This window comes from Hyperolius riggenbachi, chromosome 2 (assembly GCF_040937935.1).
Source record: "Hyperolius riggenbachi isolate aHypRig1 chromosome 2, aHypRig1.pri, whole genome shotgun sequence".
Taxonomy (NCBI): Eukaryota; Metazoa; Chordata; class Amphibia; order Anura; family Hyperoliidae; genus Hyperolius; species Hyperolius riggenbachi.
The window spans coordinates 475992593-476012787 of record NC_090647.1 but is presented as its reverse complement, the minus strand read 5'-3'; the positions used below and the strand labels follow the sequence as shown (position 1 = coordinate 476012787).

General features: G+C 41.5%; 1 protein-coding gene across 1 annotated transcript in view; it reads right to left on the bottom strand.

The window, feature by feature from the left end:
- COL26A1 (collagen type XXVI alpha 1 chain) overlaps positions 1-20195 on the bottom strand; it is a 540454-nt gene that overhangs the window by 403309 nt on the left and 116950 nt on the right. The window contains exons 2-3 of the mRNA XM_068265988.1: positions 18602-18724; positions 9364-9467 (exon numbers count right to left, since the gene is read on the bottom strand). Of these exons, the coding sequence (XP_068122089.1) occupies positions 9364-9467; positions 18602-18724 (227 nt within the window). The remainder of the gene's footprint in view (positions 1-9363; positions 9468-18601; positions 18725-20195) is intronic.

The following is a 20195-nucleotide window of genomic DNA, read 5'->3' as shown; positions in this document are numbered from 1 at the left end:
CAATCCAATCTCATGGATGCAATCAATGCGCTAAAACCAATGGAATTGGGCAAACAGGCTAGGAGGTAACGTTCGAGCGACACTTTACTACACACAATTTTGTCCCAAGGTTGCCACCACCTTTTATATGGAAAAAGAGGGAACTGCCAGGTAGTCTGAGCTAAGAAGAAAGGGTTAACAATCTATTATCACTGAAACATTACAATCTTCAGAAAGGCTAGGATTTGTTCTGCGCTGCTCAAATCAAATTACCTTAGAGAGAAACCGTAACCAAGAATTGAACTTCGTCCCAATCAGTAGCTGATACCCAATTTTACATGAGAAATCTATTCCTTTTCACAAACAGATCATCAAGGGGCGCTGTATGGCTGATTTTGTGGTAAAACCCCTCCCACAGTGAGATGTCAGCGCCTCACATCACTGAGGTACTGACATCACACTGTGGGAGCCTTGTTGCATTGTGGGAAATAACAGCTGTTTCATACTGCCAAAAAAGGCAAGCAGCATCTCCTTCCAGTGACATCACCTGCCAGCAGTAAAAATGTCACCATGTGGTAAATGTCAGAATGTAAATCAGGGAGAGGAAAGATTTTAATAGGCAAACACTGACTAAATCATTTATACATTATTATTGTAAAAATTAAGCACTTTTTTATTACATTATTTTCACTTGAGTTTCTCTTTAAGTCATTGGCCTTGATTCACAAAGCCGTGCTGACTTTTGCGCGCGCAAAGTGCTGCGATCGCGGACATTTGCGCGCGATAACGCAGACTTTGCACGCGATCGGCCACCGATCGCATGCAAAGTCCGCGTTATTGCGCGCAAATATCGCGGCCCTTCACGTGCTAACTGTTTAGCACGCCCGTGCTAAACAGTTAGCACGGCTTTGTGAATGAAGGCCATTGTGTTTTAAATGCAATATAAATAAATCATATATACAGAACATTAGTATAAGTAATAATTGTATAAAATTAAAGGGGAAAAAATAAAACAAAGAAAATGAATACATATGGATTTTGGAAGAAGTCTGTTCTTTGTGGAAATCCAAGCAAAATGGAAGCCAGCCTTGGGATCTCTGCTAGCTTCAGTGATGATGTCATCCCAGAATAGAAGCTTTTATCTAACTTGAATAGACAGATCCCAGTGCTTCAGCCACTACATATACAATCTGAATTGTAACGTGAATCACAGTCGGTGCAGAAAACCGATTATAAATGCGTTTTTCACTGTTCATCCATGACCATGTACCTTGCAAATTTATGACAACCTTCCCCCAGACCACTAACCTTCTTACCACTACACCTTAAGGTGGCCACTAACAATAAAATATGAACTTTGTGTCCTAACCTTTCAATTGCCTGCACCAAATTTAAGTTCAGACACTGTAGTCAAATTCCAATATGCTATTGCAGGTGCCAAAAGTGTGTTTGCTAGAGAATCCGAACAAATACCTATAACACCAAGCTCAATTGCTTTGAGTATAGAGGTACCATGTGTGGTAAAATAAATTAGCACATTTTCTTATCATTACATATTGGCCTATATTTTTCAAAAACATACTCTCAGTTCAAAGATAGACTTACAGGGTTACTTTAAATCTTAAAATAATTGTGCCATGTAATTTGTAATTGAGTACCATGTGTTAATTCAGGACAGTAAAATTAATTTGCCGTGCTGCGTAGCGTTCTCAAGTATCCATACTTGACATCATGGGTAATGCACTTCTATTACATACTGGCTGTGCGACAGACTTGCCCATGCCAATTCTTCCTGAACATTATGAGATTCTGAAGAGGAAGATATTTCCCATCGGACACGTTAATGCCTTCGTGTGTAAATAATGATTTCACTTACAGTGAATCTAGTGTCTCTAAGTGCCAAACTCACCATTAAATAAGCAGAACCTAAACCATGTTCAGTGTTAGCAGTTAAGGGTTTTACACAGATATTATTTCAGTCTTTATTCAGCCTTTGGGGAGCTGTTATTTATAAAATGTAAAGCGGCACTCCAGGCATCACACAAAAACTAGCCCTAGCTGATGCGACAATGATAGATATACAGCCCAACATGATTTTATTTTATTAAGCTTAAAGGAATACTGTAGGGGGGTCAGGGGAAATGAGTTGAACTTACCCGGGGCTTCTAATGGTCCCCCGCAGACATCCTTTTCCCGCGCAGTCACTCACAGATGCTCCGGCCCCGCCTCCGGTTCACTTCTGGAATTTCAGGCTTTAAAGTCTGAAAACCACTGTGCCTGCGTTGCCGTGTCCTCGCTCCCGCTGATGTCACCAGGAGTGTATTGCACAGACCATACTGGGCCTGTGCAGTACGCCCCTGGTAACATCAGCAGGAGCGAGGACACAGCAACGCAGGCGCAGTGGTGTCAGACTTTAAAGTCTGAAATACCAGAAGTGAACCAGAGGCGTGGCCGGAGCATCGGTGAGTGGCTGCACGGGCACAGGATGTCTGCGGGGGACCATTAGAAGCCCCAGGTAAGTTCAACTCTTTTCCCCCCGACCCCCTACAGTATTCCTGTTAAGCTGACAATTAAACTTTTGCTGCTATGCCAGGCCGAATTGCATAGATAATTAGGTCTTATCAGAACGTTTCTGGAAAGCACAGCACCCCACTGACAAACTCGTAAATCAAGGTCGACAAAGTTCCATGTAAGTTCCCCTTCTTAGACTAAAGGTGGCCACACACGATACAATAAAATGATCCAATTTTACGGCAATTCGATAAAAAAGATCGGATTTCCAGAAAAATCTAAATCTTTTTTTTTTTTATTTGAGCAAGAAATCCGATCAAAAAAAGGAATTCCTGAGAATCCCCTGGGAGGAGATGGAGTAGTCCAAAACCTGACATTTTTACTACCTATAGTATATGATAGCAACATAGGAAAAAGGTGTATAGTGCATTTTACCTTGGGACAAACGTACAGTTTTGTATGCATGCATGCATATACAGTGGCTTGCAAAAGTATTCGGCCCCCTTGAAGTTTTTCACATTTTGTCACATTACTGCCACAAGCATGAATACATTTTATTGGACTTCCACTGAAAGACCAATACAAAGTGGTGAACACGTGAGAAGTGGAACGAAAATCATACATGATTCCAAACATTTTTTACAAATCAATAACTGCAAATAAGTGATATATGCATAATTATTCAGCCCCCTTTGGTCTGAGTGCAGTCAGTTGCCCATAGACATTGCCTGATGAGTGCTAATGACTAAATAGAGTGCACCTGTGTGTAACCTAATGTCAGTACAAATACAGCTGCTCAGTGATGGCCTCAGAGGTTGTCTGAGAGAATATTGGTAGCAACAACACCATGAAGTCCAAAGAACACACTAGACAGGTCAGTGATAAAGTTATTGAGAAATGTAAAGCAGGCTTAGGCTACAAAAAGATTTCCAAAGCCTTGAACATCCCATGGAGCACTGTTCAAGCGATCATTCAGAAATGGAAGGAGTATGGCACAACTGTAAACCTACCAAGACAAAGAAGTCCACGTAAACTCACAGGCTGAACAAGGAGAGCGCTGATCAGAAATGCAGTCGAGAGGCCCATGGTGACTCTGGACGAGCTGCAGAGATCTACAGTTTAGGTGGTGGAATCTGTCTATAGGACAACTATTAGTCGTGCACTGCACAAAGTTGACCTTTATGGAAGAATGGCAAGAAGAAAACCATTGCTAACAGAAAAGCATAAGAAGTCCCATTTGCAGTTTGCCACAAGCCATGTGGGGGACACAGCAAACATGTGGAAGAAGGTGCTCTGGTCAGATGAGACCAAAATGGAACTTTTTGGCCAAAATGCAAAACGCTATGTGTGGCTGAAAACTAACACTTCACATCACTCTGCACACACCATCCCCACTGTCAAATATGGTGGTGGCAGCATCATGCTCTGGGGGTGCTTCTCTTCAGCAGAGACAGGGAAGCTGGTCAGAGTTGATGGGAAGATGGATGGAGCCAAATACAGGGCAATCTTAGAAGAAAACCTCTTGGAGTCTGCAAAAGACTTGAGACTCGGGCGGAGGTTCACCTTCCAACAGGATAACGACCCTAAACATAAAGCCAGGGCAACAATGGAATGGTTTAAAACAAAACATATCCATGTGTTAGAATGGCCCAGTCAAAGTCCAGATCTAACTCCAATCGAGAATCTGTGGCAAGATCTGAAAACTGCTGTTCACAAACACTGTCCATCTAATCTGACTGAGCTGGAGCTGTTTTGCAAAGAAGAATGGACAAGGATTTCAGTCTCTAGATGTGCAAAGCTGGTAGACACATACCCTAAAAGACTGGCAGCTGTAATTGCAGCAAAAGGTGGTTGTACAAAGTATTGACTCAGGGGGCTGAATAATTATGCACACCCCACTTTGCAGTTATTTATTTGTAAAAAAAAAAAATTGGAATTATGTATGATTTTCATTTCACTTCTCACATGTACACCACTTTGTATTGGTCTTTCATGTGGAATTCCAATAAAATTGATTCATGTTTGTGGCAGTAATGTGACAAAATGTGGAAAACTTCAAGGGGGCCGAATACTTTTGCAAGCCACTGTACATGTATTTTAAGTTTTACAATTTTTCATGACAGTGGTCTTTTAAGATCTCTATATGACAGCAACCCAGCCATTGGAGGGCACTTCAGCCTCCAGTTTGCAGCTTTTCTAACCAATTGGAACAGAGGATGGAGATCATCATGATTAGATGAGGGTTAAAGCCAGTGTCTTTATTAGAAACGGACAGACACAAAAACACAGAGCATTCACAGGAACAACTAACACGTGTCGGGCACGAGTCATAGTTATGGATTATCTATTTCTCTAGCCAATTGACTAGAGACTCCAAGAGGTATGTTAAAAGGGCATCCAACAGCTGGGACGCCATCACTTTAAGATCCCAGATTAGCCACCTGTTGAGGTGCAATACAAAGCACGCCCATACTCCCCTCCACACACACTGTTAAATGGTACTGTCCAGAGTTTAAATAGCATTGCTGCCTTTAATAAGCTGTTCCCCCTGACAAGTTTGCTTTTGAGCTGTTTAACTACATCCAGAGCGTTTGAAATATTCCAGCCAACGGTAGTTGAATTTACTTTCTATTAAGAAAGGTTTTTATAAACAGAGCAGCATATTAATTCTCTGTTCCCAGACTGTAGATTATGCTACATTTAGCTTATTGGATTAGACAAGTAACATTTGCCCACTGCAGGTTGGAATGATGTTGCCTTCATAAACCATTGCTTAATGTTTAATGTCTTTTAATGGCTTTTGCTTCTCGCCGTAGTCTTCCAAGCTTTTTTCTTAAGTGCTATGAAAAGACTGCCAGCGCTTGTGAGTTTGGCAGCCACCAAGAGCGCTTATTGTGCTGTTGCTATGAGACTCTGAGGTAGAGCGAACATGTCAGATTGAATGTTTTGAGACATCTATATACAGTTTTGCAAAACGCTACTAAAAATGTGTAATAAAAGCAATGGAGTCTGAAAATCTCTGCACTTGTCTTCTCTAAGTAACACTGAGCAGAACTGTACAATGAACTCAAGGCACCAGTGGCCCTTGGATTAGAGGGGCCCATCTTCAACTGCTATATTAGCTTTTTATTGGTACTGTGCTGGTAATGATCACCGCTATATGGGCTTGATTCACTAAACCGCGATAACTCATATCACAGCCGTTTCCAATCGTGAATTTGCATGTGCAATAGCAAATTTCAATTCGATATTGGGTGCGCAAATTCGCGATGGCGCGTAAATGCAAAAACGCGCACGAAAACGGACGTGATATGAGTTATCACAGTTTAGTGAACCAAGCCCCATGTATTTTGAATAGTGGTAATTATTATCAAACTGTTCCATTTCCCTGCTTACACCTCTCTGATACTGCAGCTGTCCTTGATAGGTTTTGGTGCTACATATCAATTGCTTGATATGTAGCAAAGTAAAACTTGCACTGTGGCCCCTAGCTCTTTAGCTACACCACTGCAAGGCACACCTATGCACATACCATATTTTATAGACAATTTAAAGAGTTTCTCTGTAGCATTAAACTCACAATATAAAACTCTTGTACCTGTTGCTAGAATATGAGTTTAAAAAAAGGTTCTCCTTTTTGCAATATGTAAATACAGGGCAATACAGGGCAACCAACCAAAAGGTCCTGTGGAGAATAACCATTTCCACTCCGTAGCAACAGTTCTCTCTGAGCTTGCTGATAGTTCATTTCAAAAATCGGGGATGATCCTGTCCCGTACGTTAAAAAAGGGCGTCGGGAAAAAAGGGCGCAGGGTTTTAAACGATAAGCATGAATAACGTTTAAAAAAAAATTGTGCTATATTTCGTTTAAAAATAATGTTTTATAAAGTTATAAATCATTAAATAATTTGTATGAAATCGGCAATTGTAAAAACGTTAATCTTGTTTAAAAAGTGAAATGTATAATAACGTTTTATAAAAGATTAATATGAATTTTACTAAAACTATACCTAACCCTACTCTCACACAGAACTCTTCCTGTACCTACCCCTAACCCCTAGACCCCCCTAGTGGTGCCTAAACCTAAGACCCCAGTGGTGGTGCCTAAACCTAAGACCCCCCTGGTGGTGCCTAAACCTAAGATCCCCCTGGTGGTGCCTAAACCTAAGACCCCTCTGGTGGTGCCTAAACCTAAGATCCCCCTGTTATAAGCATTAATAAAGTTTTAAAAAAATATTGTGCTGTTTTTCGTTTAAAAATAATGTTTTACAAAATATTGTACTGTTTTCCGTTTAAAAATAATGTTTAAAAAATTATAAATCATTAAATAATGTGTAATCATGAGAAGCAGTTATAAAACATTAAAAGTCTCCGGACGCCGCTTGTAAAACGTTATTTTTCTCCGGTGCCCTTTTTTCCTGTTGGGCGCCCATTAAACGATATTTATTATGGGAGTTAATGGTGGCGCCCTTTTTGTCCACCTGCCTCATGCGCCCAAATTTCCTGCCTCCGATCCTGTCTGCTCAAGGCTATTGGCAGGAAGCCACCCCGCAAGGGAGGATGAGGCACCCAGGGTAAATAAAACACTTTAAAAGCTATAAAATCAAACTATGGTGGGGTGGCTTACCTCACAGATGACATAAGTTATGGAAAAAATTAGAATATATTTGCACTATGCCTTATTTGTGCTATAGCCATGGAGGAACTGGAAGGGGAAACCAGCCAGCTGTTTCCTATGACCCCGCCCATCCCCTCCCTGTGTTACACAGGAGGAAAGAGTGGGAGGAGTTGGGTGAGGTCAGGGGATGGCTTTGTGCAGAAGAGGAAACTCCCACTCTCGCTCCATACTCTATGCACAGATCTCTAGGTAATATGACTGACTTTTCCAAAGACATGTCATAGTCCCCTATTCACCTTTAGGCTTTGTTCACATCTAAAATCCAAATCACTGGCGGCAATTTTTGATTTTTTGCGCATTTTCCCCCCTCCCGGCACTCCACTGCGCACTACGATTTTGTGCAAAGCGCTTTTGTAAGCGCTTTTGCAGAGTGATTCAGTTTTTTCACTTCCTTACGTCATTAAGGAAGTGAACTCTTTGACCCAGAAAAGAATAAATACAATGGACAAGGTATTTTAGGGCATTTTTCAAAGTCGCCGCTGCTCAAAAAAAGTGCAAAACTGCCTAGGTGTGAACAAGCCCTTACTGTCAATTAAAAAAAATGGAATGGTGAAGTAAGGCTTTCAATTGTGAGGCTGCATGAAATTCACAAATGAATAGTATTTCACACCACTGTTTTGTGAGCAGCACACAGACAACATTAATTGATGGGTCGGGTTCATGTGAAACAATAATGGTGGCCACTTAGGTGTAACAAACTACTGTTGAAAGCTTTGTTGCAGAGATTTCTCAGCATAGTGGGAAATTTCCGTTAACAAAAAAAAACAAAAAAACCTCAAAAAGAAAACTGTACTGTCAGGCTTTGTGACCCTCGTGTAGTAAGTGCTTTCTTTGGCTGGATGGTGCAATGGTTAAGGGCTCTGCCTCTGACACAGGAGGCCTGGGTTCGAATCTCGGCTCTGCCTGTTCAGTAAGCCAGCAGCTATTCAGTAGGAGACCTTAGGCAAGTCTCCCTAACACTGCTACTGCCTATAGAGCGCGTCCTAGTGGCTGCAGCTCTGGCGCTTTGAGTCCACCAGGAGAAAAGCGCGATATAAATGTTCTGTGTTTGTTGTTGTTTGTTTGTTTGTTCTTTGTTCACTTCCCAGGGATGCAGGTGAAGGATTAAGGATGCAAAACATTAAAAAGAACGAAGAATTGTATAAGTAGCATATAGCTGGTCATACTTTCAATGCATGCTATTTAAAACAGTAGCTGCGTACAATTAAGCAAGTTCATGGAATGTTTTATAAAGTGCCATTTAAAATAAATACTCGTGTTATGAATAAAAGTAATAGAGTAAAAAGAAGGGTTACATATCACCCTCTGGTGGTCACATGTAGTACTGGACTTAGATTATTTTCACCTGGGTAATTTCTTAACTGTGTTAAATACCAGGCCTATCCCACCATAAATGATGTCATTTTTTAGGACATGCTGGGAGATTAAAACACCTTCATTCTGTATTCTTACGGATTTACTAAGATTTCTGCATTTAAGTTCCTGAGGTGAGTATCACCATGGCTATTACAGGATTACAGGATAGTACCACTCTCACTTTTCATGGACTCTATAGTATGGAGCATGACACGAGAGTAATAGGGGCATCCCAAGGTGGGTGGGAAAGTTCAAAACTCTAAGTAGTAACAGGACCAGTAACAATGGCCAGGAGATTCCGGGCCGGTGCTACCATAGAGCCAACCTAGTAAATCACTGTGGGCCCAGAGCAACTTTGGAGCACCGAAGTCATGGACTGGGAAGTTACAGGAACTTTACTCTCAGAACGTAAAGAATGAAATCTAAACGGCACCATGTCCACTTTTGCCCAGAGCCCCACTTTACCCCAAACCATCCCTGGGGAGTTTTCAGAACCCCCAAAAGACATTTTTGTTTCATTGTTACAATAATAATAATAATAATAATAATAATAATACAATTTTTGTCCCCGTAATTGCATACAGTATGTTGTAAAATGCTGATGAACAATTTCCCACAAATATATGTATTTTTTATCTTTTTATTACACACAAAAACACAATTCAAATTTTACAAATAATTTTCTGTTTATTGATTATTTCTAAATGGTCATTATTGTAACAGACTTCACTTGCCACACCAGGTAGAGCAATTTAATTTACGTTATATGTAGAGAAAAACCCACAAAGGAAAATTGCCTGAAAAGACAAAAACTGCAGAATGAATATTCAAAGGCCTACCTTCTTCACAGTTACTTCCGGTAAAGCCCGGGCAGCACCTCCACTCCATAGTGGTGACTGTGCGATACGACATTTTATACAGCGGTCTCACGAGAGTCCTATAACTAAGACAACACACATGTTAGGACTTAAGTTGTTGTAGGTTCTGAAACTGAGGATGATAATAACTAGTAATGGTCTATAATGAAATGCAAATATTTCTGTCTGGCTTGCATGTTTCATGTGTATTGTTTGCAGCTCAAATACAAAAGGGGGAGTAGGGTATGCTCCTTACTCCCATGATCACACAGAAATCTTGTACACACTCTGAGAAAACTGATGCCAAATTTGAAGCAGAACAATGCAAATCCAAGGCCACAGACTATTGTTTTAAGATTTATTAGAAAATATTTTGTAATAATTATATTCCCAGAGCTGAACTACTGGACATAATGGAGCCCTTTACAATAACAAAATGGTATTTGTCCAAACTTTCGGATGGGACCTTAGGGAGTTTAGATTCTGGTGATAAATCTATTGGCCTTGTTGCTTGGTTTTGTGCCCTTATGTTGCTGTTGTGCGATTATTTCCTCTTCTCTCTCGTGGCAGTTAAGATATTATACTGTATGTACTGTGGACTTTATGTGTGCTTGTGGACTCCCCCACTTGGGGTGGGCAGCTGCGATGCGTTGCGTCTGTTCTTTCTTTTTGTTTTATTGTTTGTTTTATCTGTTTTTTTTTTCTTTTATTGGTTCATGACTCGGTTGCTATAATATGGTATCATGTGCTGCTGTGCTTCAGTTCCGCCCGGACGGAGCTTGGACGCACGCAACGGAACTAAGCTTGATCTCCTTCCAGCCGGCGGACGCGCTATTGTCGTGGATTGGAGTAAGATGCTATGTGATTTGTACAAGTTTATACGGTGAACATAGATTTGTAGCAGGGATTTTAACTTTTTAATAAACAGGATTACGCTATGTTAAACTTTTTATATTAGTCTCAGGAGTGTTATTGGAGGCAATTGCTGCCATTGAAAGCTACTCAGAAAGCATACTGCAAGTAAGAAGGCAATCTGAAGGGGGTGATTGACGCTTTCCCTATCTCTGGCTGGGTACATTATCTTTTCTGGAGATGATTAGTGATTAGCTTAGTGATGTTGCACTAAGGGTGTGTCTGTGTGCATACGTTACACCCTATGTTTGTGCATATCTCTCTGCTTTTTTCTTTATGTCGCTACTGGACGTGTGTGAGGAACTGAAGTGCAGCAGCATATGAGGAAAACTTTTAATCTGCCTAATTACAGAGGTCACTGTCTGCAGCTCACAAGGATTACCAAGTATTGTTTTTGATTCAGCTAACATTGAGTGCAGCGATATAAACTATTTCTTTCTAATATGGTATCATGGTAGCTTGTGATATGTGGGTTATATTATCTTTGAGTTCCTCCAGGGGTCGAGTTATGGACCCCTGGTAATTTATATATGTCCATAATTTTCTACTGATGGCTGAGTAAGCTAAAGTATAGATTATAAACCTTTAAAGAACTTTGGTGGGAGATTGTGACCTGTGGCAAATGTTTTTGATATTGCTGTTTATATGCTCTGGTTATTTGCCTGTTATGCTATGTTTTATACTCCTAATATTAATAAAGTGTTAATATTTTCCAATAGGACAGCGAACAAGTGGTTTGACCCAGCACTCTCAATGGAGACAAGTGTGCTATAGCTGATCAGAACTTGTTGCTCATCAAGTTCAAAAATAGCAAAAAAAGAGATATCAGCAGCACCGCTACAGTGAAAAAGTTAGCTCTTTTATTAGTGCAGTAAAATCATGTGGCAAAGATAGAGCTGGAGGCAACTACAGCCCGCTGTTTCGAAGCGACATGCTTCTTCTTCAAGTTGCAAGCTCATAATGACAAACAATGTTCTCATACCTTCTTAAATATGGCCACACATTCAAATGTCAGCCAATCCACAAATGAGACTTGAGAAGTGACCAATCAGAGCAGACCAAAAGAATAGAGGACCTGATGGGGAACTTCAGTACACAGGAAGTACAACCCACAAGTGACCTCACTGCAAGAAAACACTCCCATAAGAAAAACGGCTGCTAAACCACACCCAAAACGGACCTGATGGAGAACTGCCATGTACGCGTAAAAATCACCTGATGCGTAAAAATGTACGCATAAACCCCAAACGCGAAAACGCATGAAAACAGTATGCTAAAGGCATCCACAATGAATGCCAGCAAGAAAAGACGCGTAAAAAGCGTAAAAATATACGCAAATAGTCTAGGAACGCGTGGAAGAATAACGCGTAAAAAACCTCTGAATAAATGCTAACAAAGCGTACGCGTAAAAAGATGGGAGTGGCGTATAAACATACGCAAATAGTTAAAGTAAACTGTGCATAACACTACATGTAAAAAAATTACAAAAAACAAAAACCAGTAAAATATACATATGCAAAAATGTACAAATATTGATATGCTCTGATTGGTCACCGCTCATGCATAAACATAAAGAACCTTACTCACATAAGATATAGAAAAGTACAGGAACAACCTTAAGAAAATGTTATCTCAGAGTATAAATACTAGATACATCCCATAAATTATTCCAAAAATTGCCAAAAAAACCCCAAACCTATGTTACTGGTCCTGATTGCCACCCAGATCCGAATCTTCTTAAATACAAAACGATAAATCGTACTCCCTATTTAAACCTCCTCGACCTACAGTTCCTAAACGTCTAATCCATCCTGCTTCACATTTCAGTAATGCTTTTAATCTATCCCCACCACGTAATGTCCTAGGTACACTATCAATGACCTGTATCCTAAGTTGTGACACTGAATGTCGAGACTCGACAAAATTCATTGTGGATGCCTTTAGCATACTTTTTTCATGCGTTTTCGCGTTTGGGGTTTATGCGTACATTTTTACGCATCAGGTGATTTTTACGCGTACATGGCAGTTCCCCATCAGGTCCGTTTTGGGTGTGGTTTAGCAGCCGTTTTTCTTATGGGAGTGTTTTCTTGCAGTGAGGTCACTTGTGGGTTGTACTTCCTGTGTACTGAAGTTCCCCATCAGGTCCTCTATTCTTTTGGTCTGCTCTGATTGGTCACTTCTCAAGTCTCATTTGTGGATTGGCTGACATTTGAATGTGTGGCCATATTTAAGAAGGTATGAGAACATTGTTTGTCATTATGAGCTTGCAACTTGAAGAAGAAGCATGTCGCTTCGAAACAGCGGGCTGTAGTTGCCTCCAGCTCTATCTTTGCCACATGATTTTACTGCACTAATAAAAGAGCTAACTTTTTCACTGTAGTGGTGCTGCTGATATCTCTTTTTTTGCCAATAGGACAGCGGTAATATAGATAAAATAAAATTAGATTCATCATGGTAAAGTGTAAACTTCACAAGGAAAAGTCTGACACACATTTCACGGCCTTGTAAGGCCACTTCCTCAGAGGCAGAATATTGTAGAAAAATGTCCAAGATGAAAAGAATAAAAGCGCAACATCATATATTTCAGTATAACAAATGCGGCACCTGAAATATGTCATCTTCAGAATAGTTCTCTCCAACTGCATCTCAAATAAGGTTAAACATGACCACCCCAGGATATCAGGACAGACATTCTCACAGGTAGGACACTGTATCACATGGGCATATTCTGTTTTTACCATATGTTACATACGGATACTTGTTTTCCCAACATTTGAAATAAAGTTGGGGAGAACCATTCTAGAGATATCCTTGACATACTTTAGGTTCTGCTGTCGTAGTACTAAAATATACAATGTTATACTTTCATTCCTTTAATCATGGCCATTTTACTGCAATCTTCTGCCTGAGGAAGTTGCCCTTCAAGGCCGTGAAACATGCATCAGACTGTTTTTTGTAATGTTTACACTTCATGATGATGAATCTATTTTTATTTCACCTATATGAATACCATTCTTTTTGGAAAATATTGAAGTGGTATTGGCATTGAATTGAATTTCATTTCATACAGCATTAGACACAGCATAAAATTAACAACTAAAACCAGTGGACTGATTTTCCGGGCTTAAAGCTCATGCTTGACACTTAATCTAGCTGCTGATTGATAAACTAGCCAATATGATCAGACTGAGCTGGAAGTGTATACACTGTTTAAACAGGTTGGGGGGGGGGGGTGGGGGGGGGTTGCAGATAACTTTATTTGCTCACCAATTACTTCTCTAGGATATAAAGTGATCTGCAATACCTGTACATACAAGTGTAGCATAGGATACTAGAAGGCAACTTTGTAGATGAAGTCTCTTTGATACAGCTGTGGGTTTCTTTGATGTGCAGATGTCTGCAGAAACGAAGTATAATACAGCAACATTTGATCAGTTGAAATGAGCCAGGGATTAAAATGTTAAAGCTGAACTCTAATCTAATTAAAAGGAGGAATGTGTTTTACATTTCCACGTCAAAACATGCTGTAAAAAAAAAATCAGGGACGTACCTACATTGAGCTGCCCCCCCTCCCCCCTCGACCCCACAGAGATATGTCGGCCAGGCCTCCTGGCCCCCCCAGTATAAACTTCTGTCTTGGGGGCTCATGGGCTGGGGTGCTACTTTAATAACTATTCTCAGGCCCGAGTAGCCCATGACGCCAGGTGACCCCACTTCCTCAGGCAGCATCCTGCCACCCTCCCTTCCTGGCCACCGATCGTTTCCCTTTTCAAAACAAGCGGCAGCCACCTCCTGCAATAAGTCCTGGGTCCCCCTCACCTCGCCTTTACCTAACCTTCCAGTCCAGACCTCAGATCAGCAATGACCCGCAGTGCCGCTATGAAGAAAGGAAAGCGGCTCTGGCTTGGCTCCAATAGCAGAACATATATCGCAAGTAAATACAATAAATAAATAAGTAAAGTACTTCCGGTATCCATGCTGCTATTGGAGCTGAGCCGCTCTCCTTTCTTCACAGCAGAGGTCTGGACTGGAAGGTAGAGGCATATTGCAGGAGGCGGCTGCTGCTTGCCTCGAGGGAAACGGTCGGTGGACGGAAAGGGTGGGAGGGAGGGTTGTCAGGCTGGCTATACCGGGGGACCTGGCTAATTTACACTGGAGAAACCTACCTAGCTAAGCTATACTGGGGGCACCTACCGGGCTAGCCTATACTGGGAGCATCTACCTGGCTAACATTTTCTGGGGGCACCTACCTGGCTAACTTAAACTGGGGGCAACTATACTTGGCTATCTATACTGGTGGCAGCTATCCCTGGCCAACCTATACTGGGGCAACTATACCTGGTTATCTATACTGAGGGTGGCTATACCTGGCTATCTATACTGGGGGCAACTATACCTGTCTAACTTATACAGGGACAACTATCCCTGGCTATACTATACTTGGGGTAACTATACCTTGCTAGTTATACTGTTGGCAACTTTACCTGGCTAACCTATACAGGGGGCACCTACCTGGCCCCTTGAGGAAACAAGCAAGGAGCTTGTGAAACATGTCGGGGCTCTAGGTGGCATCACTGCTTGCTGGTCCGACCCTCCCTACCTCTCCGCCTCACTGGGAGTTCCCTGGCATCCGGACATCTCTGCTCCAGCTCACCAGCATTCCATTCCACAGTGGTATACGGCCACCCAGCCGCTCAGGGAAATCCAAGGCAACACTATTTGGCATCTGGTATGGTGAGCCCCTGCATAAGCTTCCTTGTACTGCAAGACTGTCAGCTGAAGGCATGTATGCCTGTACGGTTGGTACTCAGCTGTTGACTCTGTGCACACTGCAACTTTGTTTCATGCTTCATGCTTCTGCTTAGAAGACTACTCTGATTGATTGCTGTGGACAATATGGGCTTATGCTATGCTTTGCTGCAATGACCTGCTGTGGCTTATAAGTGTTCTGATTTCTGCTGCCTGCATTTCATAAGGGACTGTTACTTGTGAGGAATAACTGAGAGGTGGACATTTCACTTGCTTTTTTTTTATATACTACACTGTGGAGTCGTGATGGAACATTGTGAGCTTTTTGGTCCTCAGAAGTGACTTTTAGCAATCATATACGGCCACACAATTCATGCTTTTTGTCCATTTAGCCCAGGTGCACCTGGATCATTTATTTTGCACGTCTGAGGGGGTGAATAGAGTGAGTGCTTGTGGGGCTTTAATGGGTTGGTGAGTTCAGGGGTGGGTTTTAGGGAGGAGGTCAAAGGACAAAGTTTGTAAATGTCTCTCTTTTAAAAAATAAAATATATACAGTTTTTGCAAGTTAAACAGTTTCATAGATTTTTTGGTGTGTATCATCCACCCTCCCAAGTTTACCTTAGGCAGCAAAAAGTCTATAACCGGCCCTGACTATTCTACATCTCTCTCTGTATGAGGAAAGGACACCTAGTAACAACAAGATTGCTTACTTTGGACAACGTTCATTTCAAGCATGTACGAGTCTTTACTAGGGTATATTGTACATCACCAAATCCAAGAAAGGCAACATTATACAGCGTGTAGATAAAGGCAATAAAAACCTAAGCCGTCCGCATGTGGAGAGCAGCATAAGAAAGCTGTGATGTTCTCGATGAATCATGAGAAGAGGGATCTTACATCATAAACTCCAAAAAAATATTACAATGTACAGGGAAAGTAAGCATGTATCACTTAATATTAAGTGTAAGCAGAGAGCTGCTGACTCCGCAGCTGAAATTTATATTCCTTTGTTGTGTCCACAATTAGTGCTTCACTCTCCAGCATATGGCACTGATCAAATTATTGCACAATGAGACATAATAAAAACAATAAGGCTGGTGACGGGAAACAGCTGAAAACACGGGCCCGATAGCGAGAGCCACATCTGTTTGCAAGAATAGATTCTGCTATCAAGTTGATGGTCTCCTGGCAGAAGTCTGAGTCATTGGCGGCTTGGAAGATAGAAGTGTGAGCAAGAGCTTGCGCAGGATGGCAATAATTAAAAATCAACTAAACTTAGACGGCTTTGGAATAAAAGGATCAAACCCATGGCTTAGTTGGTAGAACATCTGTACGCTGTTTAGACAATTCCTTTCTTTATAGCTATTGTATACTAACGAAAAGGGGGATTTATTACTCTTGTAGGAGGTCTCACCTCTATAATGCCATTATGGACAGGGGAACCCAATCCTGCCTCTTTCTTGTAGTTACATTACAGAACATTAGTGCCGACCCAAAAGTAAAACTTTGTAACTAATCGTAAAGCTGTCCACACACATTGGATTATGATTAGGGATGGAATTCACTATAGCTTGCCAACGGCAATGTCCATCCCATCATGCCGAGAATACCTCTGATCTACAGTCAGCTGACCAACAGGGAATAAGTTCACTGTGGTGACTGCATTTGCAAACCCATGTTTTCACCGAGACATACAGATTCAGGGACGTCACTGGCCACTTGGCCAGCTTACGTCAGGTCAGAGGTGACTATGGGATGGCAACTTAAAGGGAACCTGAAGTGAGAAGCATATGGATGCTGCCATATTTATTTCCTTTTAAACAAAACGAGTGGCCTGGGTGTCCTGCTGATCTTGACAGATTTTTGTCAGAAACATCTGATCGGCATGCTTGTTCAGGGTCTATGGCTAAAAGTATTAGAGGCAGAGGGTCAGCAGGACAACTGGTGTTGTTTTAAATTAAATAAATATGTCAGCCTCAATATCTCTCTTATTTTAGTTTCCCTTTGAATCTGCTGTCAAGGCTTCCTATTGGTTGGCACGCCATTGGTCCACAATCTGACCCAGAAAGAAATCTCCTTGGGAAGGATTCCCATTAGTCAGTTTAGTGGACCAAATGGGAGCTCCGGCAGTGGGACTTTCTGTGCAGTACTGTGCACAGACTAGGGAATGGCAGGCAAAAGCATTTTTGAATTTGCCACAAGGGTTTACTATTGGTTTGCATAATTAACATTGGAATACCCCCATTTTAAGGTGAAATTGACATTAGGATTCTTTCCTTTTAAGGAATCCCAATGGATATTATAAAAAACAATAAGCGATCCTAGGAGGGTAAGTGGACCAATGAGAATTCCCATTGGCCAGTTAAGTGGACCAACAGGTGGTTTGAAGACGGTTCTCTACAGTGGGAGAGGTCACTGTAGCAGTGATTGCAGGAGGTCTGCACTGTTGCGGCAGGGAGTGATGGTACCAGGGATCATGTTATAGGTGCGGTGAAGGGATTATCAGGTTCCTGGCACTGTAGTGACAGTTGAGCATTTGAGTGAAGTAGCGCTGCTGTGGTGCTGACAGACAGCTCCACAGCACAAATCCTTGCTCCTACATCAGCGACTAGTAATGCTCAGCCAAATGGCTGTTATTTGCCTTAGTGGGTCTCTTCTTGCTCAGTCATACCCCAGGTGAAGTCGGATATTGAATTTGCCAGTAACTCCTGAGCAATGTTAGGCGATATGAAACTCATATGCAGTATATTACCTGGAATTGCATAGGGCTCCAGGTCCCTAAATGAGCTTATATCTCACCAATAAGTCATTGGATGAAGTAAAACCACATCTGACTGCAGGGAACAGATTACAAGTTCACGGGTTCAAGATTCGTCTGTGTGGGAGCTGAATAACATGAGAAAAACTATCCTAGTACACCTGAAGCAGTCAAAAATGTAAAGGATACCCGAGCTGAATAGTGAGGGTGAATATGAGGTCATACATAGGTGAGTAATCTGATACATGGGTAAGGCTCAGCATAAATGCCTCCACCTATGTATGGCCTCATTTTCACCCTCACTATTCAGCTTGGCTATCGTTTAAAGGTAAAATAAGACTATAAGATTTTAGGAAAGTTATTTTCCTTGTATAGCTGGAGTCAGTGCGTAACTACAATTCATGTGGCTCCCCAGCGAAACTTTGATGGGGCCCCCCAATTTTCCCTTGCCCCCCTTGGTGCCCCTTACGGCCTTGGGTCCCATCTCACAAGGGTGATAAAACAAGTGTGCCCATCATGATCTTCACACCCACAACAAGCGTAGCCACAAAAAAGACCAGATCTGCATTATAGTCCCCTGTATCGGAGGAAGGGAAGGTTAGTAGATGGGCCCCTCACAGCTCTGGGCCCCCCTACGATCATAGGAGCTGCTCCCCACTAGTTACACCCGTGGCTGGAGCATGTCTTGATGTCAGACTAGAAGTAACTCAAAGGTGTGCACATTCTAGCCCTAATTCAAAATAACAGATGTGTACAATGAGGTTATATGATTACGTTTCCTAAATCATAGGATCATGGTACCTGACAAGATTGGTGCAAGGTCCTGGCCACCTGCAGCTTTGGTATACTCTCTGGACCACTGTCTCCGATCCATTCTGCACTTGACATGTAACGGTTTTTGTTACTGTAAACTGGCACCAGTTTCTGAAAAAGCAGAATGAACATCAGTTGGTAAGATTAGTAAGAAAACATGAGCTTCATAATTTCTCTATTTAGTTCTCATTTGTCAGACAAATATAATACACCTTCCTATCTTCGCTCCTATGGTGTACAATGGTCTTTTGTGTCTTCGGGATATTTCACAGGTAAGAGATTCATAGGTCCTTACGCAATTTACTTTTTCTCCTAAGTTTTCTCCTAGGTGATATTTTAACACCTTGTCAATAAAATGCCTTTTAAGCCCCCAGCAACCAAGAAAATACTCAGAATAATTTTGACAGTACTTTTCCACCTACTGTTTGGTTCTCTTTCAGTTGCACAGTGTTGAAAAGTTATTTTAAACAGAAGATGAAAAATAATCTCCCAGGAGAAAACTAAGGAGAAAAGGTATATTGAATAAGGGCCCATATGCAACTAACATAGTTACAGTACATAGTTATTTGGGTTGAAAAAAGACATACGTGGATCGAGTTCAGCCAGAGAACAAGTACACCAGCCTGTTCCTTCACATATTCCTGTTGATCCAGAGGAAGGCGAAAAAAACCCTTACAAGGCATGGCCCAATTAGCCCCAAAAGGGAAAAAAATTACTTCCCGACTCCAGATGGCAATCAGATAAAATCCCTGGCCTGGATTAACATGATTAGGCATTACCTAGTGATTGTAGCCATGGATGTCTTTCAACGCAAGGAAAGCATCTAAGCCCCCATTAAATGCAGGTATAGAGTTTGCCATAACTACTTCCTGTGGCAATGCATTCAACATCTTAATCACTCTTACTGTAAAGAACCCTTTACTAAATAAATGCCTAAAACGTTTTTCCTCCATGCGCAGATCATGTCCTCTAGTCCTTTGAGAAGGCCTAGGGACAAAAAGCTCATCCGCCAAGCTTTTATATTGCCCTCTGATGTATTTATACATGTTAATTAGATCCCCTCTAAGGCGTCTTTTCTCTAGACTAAATAAACCCAGTTTATCTAACCTTTCTTGGTAAGTGAGACCTTCCATCCCACGTATCAATTTTGTTGCTCGTCTCTGCACCTGCTCCAAAACTGCAATATCTTTCCTGTAATGTGGTGCCCACAACTGAATTCCATATTCCAGATGTGGCCTTACTAGAGAGGTAAACAGGGGCAATAATATGCTAGTATCTCGAGTTTTTATTTCCCTTTTAATGCATCCCAAAATTTTGTTAGCCTTAGCTGCAGCGGCTTGGCATTGAGTGTGATTATTTAACTTGTTGTCGATGAGTACTCCTAAGTCCTTCTCCAAGTTTGATATCCCCAACTGTGTCCCATTTATTTTGTATGGTGCTAGACCATTGGTACGACCAAAATGCATGACTTTTCAACATTGAATTTAATCTGCCATTTATGTGCCCATATAGCCATCTTATCCAGATCTTGTTGCAATATATCCCTATCTTCTAAACTTCTAAACATATTGGGACATATCGC